This window comes from Odocoileus virginianus, chromosome 19, assembly GCF_023699985.2.
Source record: "Odocoileus virginianus isolate 20LAN1187 ecotype Illinois chromosome 19, Ovbor_1.2, whole genome shotgun sequence".
Lineage (NCBI taxonomy): Eukaryota > Metazoa > Chordata > Mammalia > Artiodactyla > Cervidae > Odocoileus > Odocoileus virginianus.
In genome coordinates, this window is record NC_069692.1 from 32,652,736 (window position 1) to 32,671,995 (window position 19,260).

General features: G+C 38.8%; 1 protein-coding gene across 1 annotated transcript in view; it reads left to right on the plus strand.

The window, feature by feature from the left end:
* The window catches only part of SIM1 (SIM bHLH transcription factor 1), a 74,392-nt gene that overhangs the window by 38,711 nt on the left and 16,421 nt on the right, over positions 1-19,260 (plus strand). Inside the window, exon 10 of the mRNA XM_070450060.1 lies at positions 2,144-2,312. Coding sequence (XP_070306161.1) covers positions 2,144-2,312 — 169 coding nt within the window. The remainder of the gene's footprint in view (positions 1-2,143; positions 2,313-19,260) is intronic.

Below are 19,260 nucleotides of genomic sequence, written 5' to 3' on the forward strand. Positions count from 1 at the left end.
GGTAACCTTCTGGTTCCCTCCTCACTTCCCTCAGGAACTGGCCCCAGTGCCTTGGTCATGAAGGTAGTAACTTAGTCTTTCTATTCATTGCTGTCCCCCCACGGCCACTACAGAGATGCTCAGTAAACACATACTGAAGGAATGGATGGGTGTAGCACCCAGGAAGGGCTTTCTAGAGGTGTGTATGACTTAAGGTAGTTCTTTATAAGAGGGATTTTAAGAAAGAGAAAGTCTGGAAAGTATAAGATCAATCTGAGGAGAGCTATTCTGGATGAAGCCAGGGGCTAATGAAGGAAAATCCTGAGATATTGTCAGTGAAATAGATGGGTGCCACATTTTGACGGGCAGTGAGTTTCTGGCCAGGGAGTGCTCAGAGTCTGTGCTGTGTGTGGTTCCTGGAGTTGAGTAGAGCATATAACAGACCAGTGGGGATATCAGACCCGCCAAACCCAAAAGACAAACTGCATGCCTACCTTCTAAATTTCTCTTACTCGCATAAGGAGAATTTTTTTGGTCTTTTTTAAAAACTTTATTTTTTTATTGAAGGGTAATTGCTTTACAGAATTGTGTTGGTGTCTGAGTAGATGAGCTATTTGATATGAAGCCATTGTAATTTGATGACATCTATTACTACACTCCAGTTAGTAGTAGTGATATTATTGGCCCTATTTTAGCCAGTTTCTATTTCTGGGCACTTGAGGAGGAACTCCTTGCCTGAATTATACTTTTGCTTTTGCCTGATCTCTCTGTAGCAGGACAGATAGGGAGAAGGAGAAGAAGGTAAATGAATAGTCACTGAACGGTGGAGATCTGCCAACCACTTTTACGTGTATAATTTTATCAATTTACTACACTTAACATAGGTATCTTAATCTGAAGAGCGTGGAAAATGCATGCAGAATGTTTAAAAAGGTAAACCCATTAGAGAAAGGGAAAATAATATAAGAAAAAAAAATAAAGAGACGGTGGAGTTTGTTGCACAGAATTTGTGCCATGAGGATTTGTATACTTGCTAGAGGTGGTGACACATCGAATTTGGGCTCAGGCTTTTTGACTTCATTGCAAAGAAGGAAACATGACGCGTGATATGATTCACAGTGCTTGTGAGATAAAAAGAAATCAATTACTCAGAAGCAGCCAGGCTAGATCTGGAACCTGAGAGAAAATTCTCCCACGAGTCCTCATAAGGAGGACTCTGAAACATTTTATTTTGGCTGCCAGTGGGAAGGATTGATATCCTCTTATGAAACCCGAGGAGTCAGCTGAGACTTCCTGCTGCTTGGGAGCAGGCTGAGGTGGTTGGTAGCTGTGGGCAAGGCCAAGCTGTCATCTTTAGTCCCCGAACACCTCAGCAGTACCTTCTCAGCGAACTCTCTTGAGATACACTTTTCCCCCTGTCACCTCACAGCCTGCAGTCGTTATGTTTATTTCTTTATTGTTTTTTCTCCTTAAGACATTGTAATCTGCACAAGGGTAGGAGGCTCTACATGCCTTATTTGTCCTTTCATCTCCATATAGCACAAAGTCTGGTTTATTTTAGGAACTTAATAAATACTTACTGAGTAAAGGAATAGAAAGAACTGGTGGGAAAGTATACCCTCAGGTAACTAAATTAGTTAGCCTGTTGAAAAAGGATTTTTAACTAGTTAGCCTGGATACCCTAGTTTGCTAGCCATACGAGTATTTGGAATGTTTACCCAGGATGGCTGATCAAGGAACAGCTGATAAAAGACATTCTTTTTGTCAATGATCAGACAGTATCAGTTGGTCAGTTTTCTTCTGAGCTCATCCCACAAATAGAAAATATTTAGAATTTATAATCCATAACTCACCAGCAGGGACACAAAAGCTCAGAGAACTGGAATTCTAGATTTATTTTCTACTATATAAAAATAATGAACAATGTATATTTTAATCAAGGCATCTTCATGAGCACTTCATATAATTTGGCAGCTCCATTCACAGACATTTGTTAAATGTTAAGTACTTGCAAAATAATCAAGGTGTTTTGTGGAGACCAGTTATATGGCTCACTTTCACTTGATTCCTCTTCAAATAGGAATGACTGTCATTTCCAGGAAGAGAATATGTGTATTCCTCTCCTGGGGTGGCCGATTAAGGGCTGTGTCTTCCCACCCTGCAGGGACACGGAATACAAAGGGCTGCAGCTCTCCCTGGATCAGATCGCAGCCTCCAAACCAGCCTTCTCCTATGCGGGCAGCTCCACTCCTGCCCTGGCTGACAGCAGGAAGGGGGCCAAGTCCAGGCTCTCCAGCTCCAAGTCCAAATCCAGGACTTCCCCCTACCCTCAGGTAGGTACTCTGCCACTTGGCACTTTTCTTTTTCTGTGACTTGGTTTGGTCTCGCAGAGGAGGAAGTTTTGAAGCTGTTTGGAATTAATTATCTGGCTTTAATACATTTAAAACTCCTATAAGTCTGGAAAGCTTTCTAAAAATATCTTCTTCCTTTAAAATAACTGTGCTAGTAAAAATTCGAAGTGATCTTGTGGTTTACTGCTTTTATATGAAGGTTGTGAGAGGCTTCATTGCAGTCAAAACCATAACTGTATTTTCAGGGAGAATGGCCCTGAGTTTTTTTCCTCAACAACGATTAACCAGAAAGATGGGGCAAGCATAGAAAAATATGGAAAACAAGAGCTTGATGTAGAAAAGTGGAATCTTAGGACAGGAGCTGAAGTCGAAGGATAAATTAAGAGGTGGAGGCAAAAGATCAAGGGTATATTTCACCATGAGATTTGAGCACAGATGGACTGTTTATGGGGAGGAATGAAACAAAGAGGGTCTTCCAGATGGCAGGAATGGTAGAAAAAGCAGCCCTCTTCTCATCTTTGCAAGGTGGTGAGCTGATGAGACCCAGAGGAGGTATTCCAGAAACACTGCAAGGTACTAAGACAAGTCCTGATGCTCGGAAGGAAGAAAAGAATGTTTTTCCCTATCAGCCTCTGTGATATAGAAACTTGTCTATGTCAGATGTAGGCACAACTCTCTCCTGGCCTGAAGGAAGCAGGACAGAACTGAGGATTTTTCACTCCTGGTACCCTGTAACCATCCTTTTTTCTTTAAGGGTACCATGTCCCAATTCCTGCAGTTCATTAGGGTAATTCAGGAGATGATTCCTGGGCTGGTAGAAAACCAACTGGGATTCGGAGATATTTCATCAAGGTGGTCTTTATCATTTGTGTTTTTAATTTTTTAAAGTAAAATTGGCAATCTAGTGAGTCCAGAAACTATTATTTCCTTACTTATCAGAGAATATTTAATTCTGTTAACATTGACAAGTATGTACTGTTTGAGGAAGTGTCATTCGTTGAGCTCATGGCCACTAAGAAGCTACTATTTGCTGGATTATTTTAGCTTGGTATGCGAAGGTGAGAAGATCTGTGTCCCAAGGGAATGCGGTCACGTGGTTTCAAATCTCCCACCAAGACCAGATTTCTCTACCCTGACAAAGAGTAAAGAGGAGTAGATGTGTGATGCCTGGACGTTGTTCAATGTAAACATTCTGTTATGAAGACTGAGCACTTTATGTATAAAGTGCATTTTAGTTCAAGTTACTGTGAAGGAGGAGTTGCTTCTTTTTATTGAGTATCTGAGAAGCTTTATTTACTACTACCTCATACCTTGGGAAAAGAATTTTACTGTCTCTTTTTATTACTTGGAAGAATGAATTACTCCTTTGGGTAATTTTATCCTTATATGGATAGGAGTGCTGGACACATAGATGAAAGAAAAATTTAAATTAGGAAATACTAAGTTAAGAAGGAATTTGTCCATTGTTACACAGAAATAAAGCTACAAAACCCAAATATCCCCAGTGAGCTTCCCAAACCTCACCATCTACATTTTCTTCCACCTCAGCTTTTAAGTCTAAAATTTCTTTACTTTACACTAATGTTGGACTAGGGCTTCCCAGGTGGCAAGGGAAGCCTCCTGCCAATACAAGAGACTTAAGAGATACAGGTTTGATCCCTGGATCCGAAAAGTCCCCTGGAGGAGGGCATGGCAACCCACTCCAGTATTCTTGCCTGGAGAATCCCATGGACAGAGAAGCCTGGCGGGCTACAGTCCACAGGGTGGCAGAGTCAGACGTGACTGAAGCGACTTAGCACCCAACGTTAGACTGTCTACACATTAAAAAAAATGTTTTAACTGCTATTAGACTGCTCCCTGGGCTCATGTGAGGGGGAGTTAATTTGAAACTGTACATGTTTCATCGTTGTTTTTTTTTTAAAAGGAATACAGAAGAGTGGAAAGTAGAAAATCACCCACTATTTCCTCCTTTTCCCTCTCCAAAATGGTGTTTTCTTCTAGAAATGTACTATGATGCATAAAAATCATTCACGTGCACACACCTATGTTCACATAGAGTTTCTCTTGACTTTTTAAAATGTTCATTCTTGTGTTAATTCTTAGATAAATGCAGTCCTTAGAATTTTGGCCCTGTGTCTCATTTGAAATCTCAGTCATGAATTAAGTTTACTTAACATTTATGCGCCTAGTAAAGGTTATTCTTTAATTGCGTTTGCTTTAGATAATGATGGTGCTAGGTCAATCACTGACTGAGTTCCTAGTACATGGACTACTGATATGTGGAGGTCAGAAATGGACCACAATCTCTGCTTTCAAGGAGCCATGCGTGCAGGCAGAAAAGGGAACAGCCTTTGCTGTGAACTGTCCTAGGACAAGGTAAACAGCAGGTCCTCTGGGGGGACACAGCAGACAAGCATGACATCCAGGGCAAACGCATCCGTTTCTGCTGAAAGGAAACAGCTCAGCACCACCATCTGGAATTCTACATCCTCAGAAATTTTAAAGAAAAGAAAAAAAAAAAATCTGGAAGTGTTCTGGAGCTAGTTGGGTTGTATCTTTGGTACTCTAGTTGTGAAAAATAAAAGATGTTTGGCTATGCAAAAAAAAAAAAAAAAAGAAAAAGAAAATAATTGAGCTTCTCAAAAGTCTTATTTGGTCCAAATCGCTCTTGTATTATTGAAGAATACTTAGTTTTCAACTTCCTTGCATTATTGCTATTATGTGTTGGTTCAGTCAGTGCTAGCTGAGTGCCCACATTAGAGAGATGCTATGCTGGCCATTGTGATGAATGGGGATAGCGGTTGAGTAGAAGGTGCCAGACTATCAAAAAGTGGTGTAAGAAATGTCCTTATGTGTTCCAGTGCAGTTGGAATGATAAGTTATGAACTAGAATGAGGCGCATATAGAGGATGATGTATACAAAAGGCTTTAAGAGAGATGTCAGTCCATATGCCTGGGGAGGGTTGTTGACCTAGCTCTGGGGGTAGAATTCAGGTATATGCACATAAGGGAAAGGAGAGGACACTCCAGAAAGACCAAGATTCTGAAGAGATGCAGGAACACCCTGAGTGTGGCTGGGGGTGAAGTGGGGGAGAGTGGGTCCCTGTGGTTAAGGACAAGGGGTTATATGTTTGGAAACGTTCATTGATTGGTGCCGAATATCTGTGAGGCCAAGGCATTTGGATTTTGTTGTGTGGAAAACCAGTAAAGGTTTTGAACTGGAAATGAAGCATTAAGGTGGCTGAAGCAAGGCAAACTACTCGGGAGGCTCATTTTAATAGTCCTGGGGTGAGTCTAGTGGGGGTCTGAGCTAAAGTTCTCAACAGGAGTGAAAAGCACTGTAGAGGAAGGAATATTTTTATCCTTGACTGCTTGTACCTCTTCTCATTATAGATATATTTTGATCATTATAGATTTATTTTTGAAATGATATATATTTGGTTGCACTGGGTCTTTGTTGTGGAGTATAGGCTCTCTAGTTGTAGTGCAAGGACTTAGTTACCCCGTGGCATGTGGGATCTTAGTTCCTGGACTAGGGATTGAACCCTTGTCCCCTGCCCTGGAAGGCAGATTTTTAACTACTGGACCACCAGGGAAGTCTCTGAATTTGTATTTTAAAGCTTACATTTTGTATTTAGTGACATGTACTGAATTTTCCTTTATATATTAATAGATGCCCAATAAATATATTTTTATTTACAAAATGATCAAGATTTTCATAGTATTTAATTTTAAACGCTTCTTCCTCTTCTCAAAAATACGATCTTTTACTTTTTGTTATTTCCATGTTTACATATTTTTAGTATGCAAATTCTCATCAGATTTTTCAAGAGGCTGTTTCCAGAGCAAAAAAAAAAAAAAAAATTGAGCTCGTAAGGTAACATCTTGTGCTTTTTTATTAGTTATGAAAATGATGTAATGATGCTATCAATATTATTTATTCAGCTCTTTGCTCTATTATCTATTAGGCATATCTGGAAATTTGATGAATAGCAAACAGCACTGCTGCTTTTTGGAATTATTTAGGCACCCTTATTTGAAGATATGAGACATGCACAAATTGTAATTCACTGTCACTAACTCAGCTTGCAGTAGTAGATGAGCTTTCAGGTCCCCACTTGGTGTGAGATGCCCTTGGGAATGATTTTAGACTTGATTATATTATAGTCACTTAATAAATGACTCAGTCACCTTTGTACCTCTATGTGTTACTCAGGACAAGAGAGGTCAAAATTGTTTTGAATGGTTTTGAAACATTTGTTGTAAGAAATATTTTAGATAACTCCCAAAAGATTCTGCAGGTAGCTACTGTGCTGCTGTCGAGCTATCTTAGCAATATGAAAGTTGTATTTTATTGTTACTGGGTTTATACTCATGAATATAGCAACGTATTTTCTTCACAGTTCTGTTGAATTAAAAATATTGAGTTTATGGAATTTCTTTTTCAGACCTTACCTCTAGCAATTGCTAGTCTCTCCCATCTATTTTGAAGGAACCTGTCATGGCTACTCCAATACAGTTGGGAGTTATCTTGGCATAGTGTAGCCACGTCAGTCATGAATAAATTGCCTCCTGATTCTAGTTTCCTTTGAAGCTTTTCCTCTTGGCATGTTTATAGTTGTTACTTTTATTAGAGACAGTCGTGCCCTCCTGTTTTATTGCCTCTCTCTGCCCTCTTGCTTTCTCCCTGGTCAGTAATAAGCAATGCACTATATAATTCTGTAATAACAGTGCATAAAACTATGTTTGCTTCTGAAATCTGAAAGTATTGAATCTCTTGTTACATATACACTGTAACACCTGCAGGTTTAACTCCACATCTGTTACTTTAAATAATCCCACAGAACCCTCTTAATTTTCACTGCCAGCAATCTGGCTTGCTTTCGGTGAAGGTAGAGGCTCTCTTCCTGCAAAGATTCTTTCTGGCCTCAAAAAAATACACTGCTGACTCCTGTGCTGACTTTTGAAGCTTCAGAGAAAAGAAGGACCAAGAATTTCCCTTACACATAGTATCAATACTTTTATCAATACTAGGATAGATAGCCCTTCATTTCATGTTTTATATGTGACATGTAATCCTTGACCATTAACAATAAAAACTGTAATACATCTTGCAAAAAAAAAAATGAGGTTATCTTCTCTGAAATTCTTATACTGTACAGGCCTTTTATGTTTTTTGGTTGTGTCTGAACTTCAGATATTGCCTCTTCTATAGAAATATCAAGAGATTATTATTAGAAGATGAAAGGAAGAAAACTTGGAGGCAGTAAATGGGGACTTTAAGATCCTTGAGGACAGGAGATTTTGCCCTTGATAACCAGATTGCTTTGGGCACCCAAAAGCCCTTAGAACATATTGAGTGAGTAGGTAAATGAATTGATAGATGAGTGAAATTGATAAGATAGATGGATAATGAAACAGAGGAGGGCTGAAATGACCTGGGCATATAGCCCTTTCCCCAGAAGGCTTACAGATTCAATGGGGGAGATAAAAATGTAAGTGAAAAATTTAAACACAGTGTAGCATGTATGTGATAAAGGCATCATGGCAGTGATGAAGCTCTGGTCGTGTCTTGGGGGCTCCCCTGCCCTTCCAGCAGTGAACTGGAGGTGGGAGTTGGAGGCTGACAATAGCCTCTAGGCCTAGAGACCGTCATACCTTGGGGTGTTTCCAGCAGGTTCAAATTTATTTCTGTTTTGGGACTTCCATGGTGGTCTAGGGGCTAAGACTCAGTCCTCCCAATGCAAAGGGCACAGGTTCGATCCCAGGTCAGGGAACTATATCCTGCATGCCCCAACTAAGACCCAGCACAGCCAAATAAATAAATAAATACTAAAAAAAAACAAAAAAACTCATTCCTGTTTGCAAGGTTTGCAGTGGGGCTGCACGTTGGCAGTTAATAAGGCCCTGAACCCCTTGGGTGCCCCGTCACAGACCCGACTCACTCTCCACGTCCAGTTGTGCTTCCACCCCTCACCCATTTATCCTTCTTCTCCCACTGCCTGTGTCCCAGGAGCTCTGTCACACTGGAGGATTGGAGCTCATCTTCATTTTCTGTCCACTTTGGAAATTTTTCATTTTCAGTCTTTCCCACTTCTCAGATTGACCTTAAAGGACCACTGATCATGTCAGTGTTTGGAGAATTGCCACAGTCCTCGCTGTCACTCAAGGTCACCTATAATTGAGTCCTAAATTACCTGAACCCTGTGATCCAGCCAGACTTCTATGCTCCCTCTTTGCTGAATGCCTTGTCCTTTCCTGCCTCCAAGCTTGTGCTTATGCATTTATTTTCTGCTTGCATTGCCTCTATTTTTCTAAATTCTGCCTCTCATCTAAGGACTGAATGCTACCTCTTTCATGAAATATAACTTTCTCCTTTGTGCCTCTATTTATAATAATCTGTCTTCTGCTGCCTTCTGGATATGTCAGAGCTTGTCTTTTGGACTATAATATCTTTGAAAGTAGTAACCGTGTCTATTTCATACCTGCCCCCCACCTTGACCCAGCATCTGTGTGTCCTCCACATATTCACTCACTGAATGTTAATGAAATGAATGAATGGATAAGTAAAGACTTTAAGAAGAAGGTAGATGCTTTGTTGGTTGCCTATAGAGACATTAAAAACCCCAAGGAGGGAAAATATTCTGCTACTATGGAATTTATAACCTATGTAGAGAAGCAAAAGAGACACATGCAAAAAAAACCTAAGGATGCTTTCACAAATACAAAATCTTGCAGTACAAATCAAACACCTACCTGCTGAGGAGGAATTAAATGTGGTAGAATCTAGAAGCTCTTTCAAGAGCAGAACTTTGAACATGTGTTCTCTGGCTCACATATAGGGCAGAGAACCATCTACATCCTGTCCTAAAGTGGGCTTTCTAGTCTCCATGTCTCCACAGTCATCTCCAGTGCAACCACAGAGGGAAGTGACAACTGATATTTACTCTGTGTGTGTATGTGTGTGTTTTGATTACAAAATAATTGCCCTGAGGTATCTATACAGTAAGTCCGCCACATACAAACCTTCAAGCTGTGAACTTTCTACTAGTGAGAACGTGTGTTCACATGTCCGATCGTGTGAGTTAGTTCATGCATTGTCACGTGCGTGCATTCTCTAGAGATGGTTGTGCTTTTGTGTACTTAACTGTACAGTACTGTATAGAGTACAGTAGTACAGTATCTTTATTTCAAGCCCAGGATGTCTGGAAGCAAGCATAAAAGCAGCAGTGACGTAGCTGGTACTTTTCAAGGTACTGTACCGAAAGAGTAAAAATGTTTTCTTTCTTTACTGTTTGTTTGTTTTCTATTATTTGTGTGAAAAGTATTATCAACATATTACAGTACAATACTATATGGCTGATTGTGTTAGTTGGGTACCTGGGCTAACTTTGTCGGACTTCCAAACGAATTGGACTTAAAACTGTACTCTCAGAACAGAACTTGTTCGAATGTAGGGGACTTACTGTAGAAGCAATGCTGTTTGGCTCTGCCTTCCATCTCAGAAACCTGTCTTTATTTATGGGCTCAGCCTTAGTTCCAGGGTCCAGTTCCCATGATCAGTAGATACTTTCTAGATAACTGTCTTATTCTTTTAATAATCTAAGTGCATTTATGGTACTGTATCTTTATAGTTGTCTTCCATAAGAAATGGAAAAGTCTCTTAAAATTCTGGTTTCTTTGTTTGGTTTGGTTTTTGACCTCTGGACACAAAAGGCCTTGTGCAGGTCATGTTCCTTCATGATCTTTCCTGACCCTTAGCTCCTCCTCTATCCCATGCCCACTATCTTTGTCCAGTTCTGGGCTCTTCAGAACACATCACATTTAGACTACTTCATCAGCCTCCTGTTGTTCTTTTGGTCTCTGATCATTTCTGCCAGAGTAAGCTTCCTGAAATACCCTTTTCATCATGTACCCACTGCTCACCCCCTACCCCCCAAGCCCTACTTAAAAACCTAAAGAGGCTCTATGTTGGTTATAGTATGAAGTCCAATCTCCACAACCTGGTCCTGCCAACATCTTTGCATCTGTCAGCCACCTCTAGCCCCACCACATCAATTCTCCACTCTAGCTGTGTACTCACCAAAGGACACCTTTACTGTTGAGCTTCTTAAATCCTACCCAGCCCCCCAAAGCACAGCTGCAGCCCACCTCTCATCCCCGCAGATCCCTGGCTATAAGGCATAATTCATGTTAAACACATCTCTCTTTCATAACATAGGATGGTTTGGATGTAGGGGAGAGTTAGTGTCAAAAAAGAAGTTGGGCAGTGGGCAAAGCAGCTGTGCTAAATCAAATGGAAAGCCTCTGCCTCTGGCTTAATGGAAATGATGGCTGGAATTTGTGATTCTGCCCCACAGCTGAACAGAGGCGAAGCAGCGGGATGGCTGAATCCACCATCAAAATATGCCCAGGGAAATTTATTTTAAGAAAACCTATCAAATCAAATTTTATTAAAACCAAATAGTCAAATTCAACAGAGCAATGCCTTACTTGATGGTTTTTGGTGGTTACCCAGTCATAATGGAAAATTTGTAGAGTTAAGTTGGATTTGAATATCTTTGCTAAGAAATTTAGATTTCCTTAACTCATCCATCCTTCACAGATTTTTAGGAAACCCCTTTAAGTTCATCATGGCACATTGAATTGCAGTGTTTTCCTGGAAGGTCAAGGTCTGGATGTATATTATTTAACAGTTTGTGCTCTTTTAGTTTTCCTTATTATTTTCCTAATTGTACTTGACTTAGAAGATGAGAAAGTAGATCCATCCTTCCATTTACAGACACCAGTTTGAAATTGATTACCTCGGTAGAGGGCCTTTGAGCTTTAGTTTCTTTTCACAAAGTTACAAGTCTGATAGATCTCCTCTTTCAGCATGCAGAAGGCCAGTGATATGCCTGCCAATAATCTGTTGGCCCAAGTCTAGGACAGTGCCAAGAGCAGCTTTGTCAGCCGTCCTTTGTCGAGACTCAGAATAAACCAATGGAAGGCCAGACAAAGCTGCAGTAAGGAGTTGGAGCAGGTGGGACCGCCTGTCCCCATCTAATCCAAGCCCATCTAATCTGCCACTTATATGTGAAAAATCAGAGTGAGTCACAGTGTCAGTGAAAAGATGGAAGTAGTTCTGGCTTATGCTCAAAGCCCATCAGGGAACAAGATTACCATTAAAACTAGTGCTACTGGTCCTGGAAACCCAGGATCTATCCAATGGGCTAGAGCCACTTCTGTTTTATCAATGCAAAGTTGAGATTTCCTTGATCATTTACAGCTGTGTGTGGCAGGACATTAAAGGGCCTAATTAAATGTTTATTACCTGTTTAAAATCTTCAGCTCAGTGAAGATACCTGCCAGCCTTTGGGACTTTACCTTTGGATTTATAGATGGATGTAGACTGTGGATTTCATGGTTGGGAACAGCTCTCTCCATATGGAACCGTCTAGGGTATTCCTTACAGAATTACGCTGGAGAAAACCCAGCCTCTGGTTCCGGGTGCTGGTTCCAGCTGCATGTCACCCTGACAGCTAATGAGATGTCGACTGTACTTACTTTTCTGTGAGAAAAATGACTAAACCAGATCCCAGTGACATTTTTGTAACTGTGGGGGGTGGATTAAGAGAAGGCCTATGACATTTCAAACCACATTTGAGGCACATAAAAAAACTTCCCATATTTCTACTTCATGAAATTTATCAGGAACTTACAGGTATGAAAGATTTCTCACCAGAATGTTCTTTGAACTAAAAATAACTAAAATGTGGATTAAAGCTAAATATGTCACAAAAAACAACAGATTACATACTATGAGTGAAGCAGATCATAAAAATAATAGTGAAAAATCTTGTGAACCCATTCTTTAAAACTGTAATCTTCATCTGATTGAAGATGATGATTTATACCATTTTCTAAAATGAAGGGAGAAATAGCCTAAGTATTTAAAATGTTTAATGATTAAATTTTGAATCAGTATTTTCCTTCTAATTATTTATAGTTTAAGCAGAAATATTTATTGTGTAGTTCCTCTAGTCAAGTCATCCTTGACCCTGGAATGTGACTCAAGATTGACATTTTTTCTTTTAAAATGCATTCTCTAATTTTCCTTGAAGGTTTCCTTAAGCTTAACTCTTTTGAAGTTATATGTAATTAAACAGAATTTCATTTAAAATTTCATGAGGATGCTTTTCCAATGCTAAACATGTGTGAGACTTCTGTAGAAATCATGTTATATTTAGCCCTTTTTAATGTATAATCGTTCCAGAATTATTCTTGTTGTTGATTCATTAGACAATAAATTATACATGAAGTAAAAGCAAAGATTTCTACCTACCATTAATAGGAGTGCAGGAATGAAACAAATAATGTCTACTTGATATCTTCTTTGCAGTTTCATTTATTTACAATTTCTAGGTAACAGTTTTTCATGTTAGAAATTGACTTTATTATTTGATTGCTATTCAGTTACATTTTCACAGGCAAATGTTTTCAGTCAGCCCTCCAGATTAGCAAAATAACTTGCATAATTGTCATCTTAAAATGCATTTGATTTTGACACTAGTTTTTCTCTTACGCTTATGTTTATCCTTGACAAAACCCCCGGCAATTTCCAACATGTATAAACCAAAGCCATTCTTCTTAGCAAACACAACTCCTGTTTGAGGGAAGCACCCCCAGCAGTGGGGGCTATTTTAATGGACATGCTGTATTACTTTAATCTAACCCTTTTACCATCTGTTCTTCCCATAACAGTGAATGAAAAAAAAAAGGACATATTTTATGTTTCAGGGTTACATTAGTAAAAAGTAAGATAAAAGTGATTTAAAAGCATGCATATGTTCTTAGTACAATTCAGTCTGCATCTGTGATGTTTTTTTCTCATGGTTCAGACACAAATCAAGAGGAAAGCTGTTCATGCCTGATAGAGTGAAAGTTTTTCATAGAAAACAGGACTTTATCATAAGAGGGTCTCTCTATGTATTTTACAGCTAAAAATGATATTTAAAAAAAAACCTCAGTGAGCTGCCAGAGTAAAAATAGATAATGATAACATCTATCGTTGGAACATCTGGCATTTTTCCTGAGTTGCCTTATTGCTGCCACATCCAGATGAATGCAGAGCACCTGTCTGGAACATGCTGTTGAGTCAGGAGAGACTCTCATGACTGTTGTCAAAAGGGGAATATCTGTGCTGTAACTGTTGTGGAGGAGCGCTTCAGCACTAAGAGGACGTCACCGAGGCTGTGTGGAGATGGTCCACTGGAATGTAGAGGCTGGAGAAAGCTCCCTTTGTAAGAACACGCTTGGGGACCTGGGATCCATTACTGCTGCATAGAGGGTGGGATGCTGCTGTTCTTGTTATCTAGGTCCCTAAGTCTAGACGAGTCCAGGATTCTGGAAAGAGCAGAGATTCTGGAATTACATCTCTCCTCTTAAATATCATACTCATGTGAACTTAGATAATGTCTGTGGGATCTCAGTACAGTGACCAGAGTGAAGCAAGTATTTGCTAAAGGTAGTGTGATGGGTTGTTGTGTGATGAGTATTAGTTAGCATATGCAAATAATATGGTAAACTGCTTCTTAGTTATAAGTTCATTTTCCCTTCCCCAGTAGCTACAGTGTTAATAGAGAGTAAGAGCTCCCTTCTTTGAACTCCTTAACTATATTGCTTTTCTGTTTGTTCATCCCTTGCCATTTTTGAACTTGTATTAGTTATGTCTTATGCATTATTTATACTGCTTCTAATATGAACACCTTAAAGATGGAGCTGTATTTCTCAAATCACTTGGCATACTGCCTTGCCAATATTAGACATTCAGTAAATATCAGAATGAATCATAGAATGAATTGTTATAAATAGTTTCCATTGAATGCATGTAAAACCCCAGCTGATGGCTCAGATTTTTAACCGGATGAAGTGTCAGTCTCTTCTAGAAGGAATGATTCTTTCACGAGCCCTGAGTCTCAGAGGAGAGCTGGGGGCTATGAATGGCATCTGACATCCATTGCTGGCAGGCATCCAAGCTCTTTGCTGGTCGGTGTTAGCCCACCTTTGGTGGGTGACATGTGGTTTCAAGTTTATTAGAACCAGGGCATCCTTCATCTGACTCATTTTTTAAATTTACCAGCATGAAAGCCTGTTTTGAAAATTAAATTTTAAATAAGAAATAGGGGTAAACTAAGGTGCAGAGTATTCATAATAATACATTTTCTAAGAAAGAAAAATAGAGGTTTCTGCAAAATTAACCAAAAATTAGTTTCAGTGAACTTTCTTTCATTGCTGATAAAATCTAATTAAAATAGGGAATCGAATCATTCCGTTTCTTATCTTTAAACAGAGGAGAAAGTATCATTACCTTTTCAAAAGAAGAAGAGCAGATATTCTATAGGTTCTAAAATGTAATTTTTTTAAATTTTTTTTTTTTTACCTAAAAATGGTCTAGATATCAACAGTTGCTGGGAGAACCATCCACAGGTGCTGGCTAATCGATCATAAGTGTCCTCTCTCTCCACCCTTGAAACAGATCTGTGGGCTTTCTGTCACAGTTAAGTGACAAGAATCGTTGGTACCAAAGGGCATTTGAACCTTGAAAATCAGAGCATTTGGAAGAAAAGGCCGTAATGTTTAGGTGACTGGCCAGTCACCTGATTTCTTTTTGCAGCTGGGATGTTTATTTCTTTTTTAAACTTTTTATACTGAAGTATTGTTGATTCACATTATTGTGTTGGTTTCAGATGTATAGCAACTGTGATTGTTATATGTACACATATATATTTCAGATTATTTCCATTATAGTTTATTATAAGATATTGAATATAGTTTCCTGTGCCTTACAGTAAATCTGTATTTCTTGTCTATTTTATGTATAGTAGTTTTTATCTGTTAATTTCATACTCCTAATTTATCCCTCCCCCTCCCTTTGCCCTTTGGTAACCCAAGTTTGTTTTCTATGTCAGTGAATCTGTTTTTGTTTTGTGTATAGATTCATTTGCATTATTTTTTAAGATTCCACATATAGATGATAGCATATGATATTTGTCTTTTTCTGTCTGACATATTTTACTTGGTATGGTATTTTCTAGGTCCACCCATGTTGCTGCAAATGACAGTATTTCATTATTTTTTATGGCTAATATCACATTGTAAATATACACCACGTCTTCTTAAACCAGTCATCTGTTGATGGGCACTTGGGTTGTTCCCACATCTTGACTGTTGTAAATAACACTGCCATGAACACTGGGGTGTATCTCTTCAAATTAGAGTTTTTATTTTTTCCAGATGTATACCCAGGAATGGAATTGCTGGATCATATGGTAGTTCTATTTTTCATTTTTTGAGGAACCTCCATATTATTTTCCATAGTGGCTGTACCTATTTACATTCTCACCAGCAGTGTACAAGAGATGTTTTCTCCAAAAGAGATGTTGACTTCTTTATCCTTTAACCTATGTGTTTTATCTCTGACATGCCTATAGGATGGAACTGAAAATATGACCTCTAGATGATACAATCTAGGGGAAAAAAATCATTTTTACAAGATTGTGGTATAACTATTTCTGTCTACTGAAAAGAAATTCGTTGATTAAGGGCCTTTAGGTCCCCAACCATTCTGGCACCAGGGACCAGTGTCATGGAAGACAGTTCTTCCACAGACCCGGGGTGGAGTGGGGGATGGTTTCAGAATGATTTAAGTGTCTTACATTTATTGTGCCTGCTGCTCGCCTCCTGATGTGCAGTCTGGTTCCTAACCGGCCACGGACCACTATTGATCTGTGGCCCCAGCAGTTGGGGACCCCTTCTTTACACATTACATGTATACCCGTAATATTTGCATTTTAAGAGTATTGCGATGCACGTTATTTACTTGATCTTCCCTGCAGTGGTGTAATGCAGGCAGTCTCTTCCTGTTCTGCAGATGGAAAAATCAAAGCCCCCAGGAGGTGATCTTCAGAACAAGTCATGTTGGATGATAGCAGATCAGGGTCCACCCATATCTGAATTCAGATCTGAATGGTGTTTCTACTGAAATCCCAAATTCATAACTTAAAATATTTTTATGTACAAAATATTAATCATCAGTAATGAAAGCAAAGATATTTAATTAAATTATAGCTTTATCAGAGCATGTCTCTATTTCTTCAGAAAAAAAAGTTTAAAACAAATGGCCTTGTCTCTAATCATTCTATAAAAATGAAATATTTTGCTATATGGGATTTTCTTATTTTAAAATACTTATGTTGAAGAAACTCCCTGATAATCTAGTGGTTAGGACTTGGTTCTTTCACTTCAGGGACTCTGGTTAGACCCCTGGTCAAGGAACTAAGATCCTGCAAGCCACATGGTGGGGCCAAAAAGCAAACAAACAAAAATGAAACACAAAACCTTAACTTTGAAATGATTTCATACATAAAGAAAAGTTGCAAGGACAGTAAAGTATTTCTGCCTACTAAACATAGGTTCACTACAGCTTAACATTTTGCCATATTTGCTTTGTCATATTCTCTTTCTCCTTCCCCATCTGCCCTCATTTTTTATTTTTTCTGAACCAGCTTAGAGTAGGTTCCATATATAATATCTCTTTACCTACACCTTACTATTCAGTGTATCAATATATTGCTTGTATCACTATATTCTGTAGTGGCTTCTTAGCAGTGGGGAATTGCAGTTTTTGTTAACTGTTACCAAATTCCCTTCCATAGAGGCTGTTATCAGTCTGAATTTCCATCAGCAGTGTGTGGGACAAAGTACCTGTTTGCCCACACTCTTCCAAGCAATGTATTGTCAAGCTTTTGAATGTGTGATAATCTAATGGTTAAGAAATGATATCTCAGGGACTTCCCTTGTGGTCCAGTGACTAAGACTCCGAGCTCCCAATGACAGGGGCCCCAGGTATGACCCTGGTCAGGGAACTCGATCCCACATGCTGCAACTAAGACTTCATATGCCACAATAAAGATTCCACAAGCTGCAAGATCCCAAAGATTCTGTACACTGCAATTCTATATGCCGCAATTTATTTGGCATAGTCAAATAAATAAATACTAAAAAAAAGAAAAAGAAATGGTATTTCATTGTTTTAATTTGCATTTATCTTACTCAGAAGTTAAACATCTTTTCATATGTGTAGTCTATTTTAATACTTTTTATGAATAATCAGTTTATGTCTTTTGACTATTTTTCCTTGTGCTTTCTTTTCTTCTGTTATTTTTCTAACTTTTGAATAGAGAATTGAATTTATGTTTATTCTTTCACTTTTATTGAATTAGGTATCTAAAACTATATATATCCCATAAATATAGATATGTACATTTTCATTATCCTTTTTCTAGAAGTTCTGTAGTTTATTTGCCTATTTTCCCCAGGAGTTAGTTTTGTTTTTTTAGGTGGAAGGATTCTTTTTCGATTGTTCTTAATTTTTATTTGTTATTCATTGAAGTCAGAGAGTGTTGTTTATAATATTTCTACTTGGTCAAATTTCCTAAGTTTTTTTTATAACCTAATATTTTATGAATTTTGATGGCTCTTCATGGATGCTGAGGCTTATTGCTTATTATCAGTGTGTAAAGTCTGATATATAACCATAGAATATATTGGTTTTTATTTTTACATCTTCTGTAGCTTTCCTTATTTTGGAGGGATTTGCCTTATACTGAAAGTGGCATTTTAGTCTCTTATTCTTAGGGTATTTCTCCTTGTATCTCTTATGCCTTTGGCTTTATGTAGCTGTCATCACCAAGTTATTTGATGCATAGATAGAAAGACAAGAAAATAATAATGTGTTTTAAGCAAGAGAATAACATGATTAGATAGGAGTTTCAGAAAGATTTCTGAAGTGGTTAGGTTCTGGGGAACCCCAACACCAAGCCAGGGGTTTGGGAGTTTTGGGGAAACGGCAACCCACTCCAATTTTCTCCCCTGGAAAATTCCATGGACAGAGGAGCCTGGCAGGCTACAGTCCATGGAGTTGCTAAGAGTAAGACATGACTGAGCATGCATGCATGCAAGGGACTCATTTCTTGTTCCTCTGGCAGGAAGACATCAGAAAGACAGAAAGTAGCTTAGTGGTTTCCAGGTACTGGAGAGAAGGAAGATTTACTGTTTAATGAGAGGAGAGTTTTCCAAGATAAAGGTTTTGGGATAGGCAGTGATGATTGCATAGAAATGTGAATATACTTAATGCCACTGAATTGTACACAAAAATGGGTAGGATTCAAAGTTTTATGTTATGTGTTCAGTTCAGTTCAGTCACTCAGTTGTGTCCGACTCTTTGTGACCCCATGGACTGCAGCACGCCAGTCCTCCCTGTCCATCACAGACTCTCAGAATTTACTCAAACTCATGTCCATTGAGTCAGTGATGCCACCTAACCATCTTATCCTCTGTCGTCCCCTTCTTCTCCCACCTTCAATCCTTCCCAGCATCAGGGTCTTTTCCAGTGGGTCAGTTCTTCACATCAGGTGGCCAAAGTATTGGAGGTTCCGTTTCAGCGTCAGTCCTTCCAATGAATATTCAGGACTGATTTCCTCTAGGATGGAATTGTTGGATCTCCTTGCAGTCCAAGGGACTCTCAAGAGTCTTTTCCAACACCACAGTTCAAAAGCATCAATTCTTTGGTGCTCAACTTTCTTTATAGTCCAACTCTCACATCCAGACATGACTACTGGAAAAACCATAGCTTTGACTAGATGGACCTTTGTTGGTAAAGTAATGTTTCTGCTTTTTAATATGCTGTCTAGGTTGGTCATAACTGTCCTTCCAAGGAGCAAGCGTCTTTTCATTTCATGGCTGCAGTCACCATCTTCAGTGATTTTGAAGCCCCAAAAAATAAAGTCTTGTCACTGTTTCCCTATCTATTTGCCATGAAGTGATAGGACCAGATGCCATGATCTTAGTTTTCTGAATGTTGAGTTTTAAGTCAACTTTTTCACTCTCC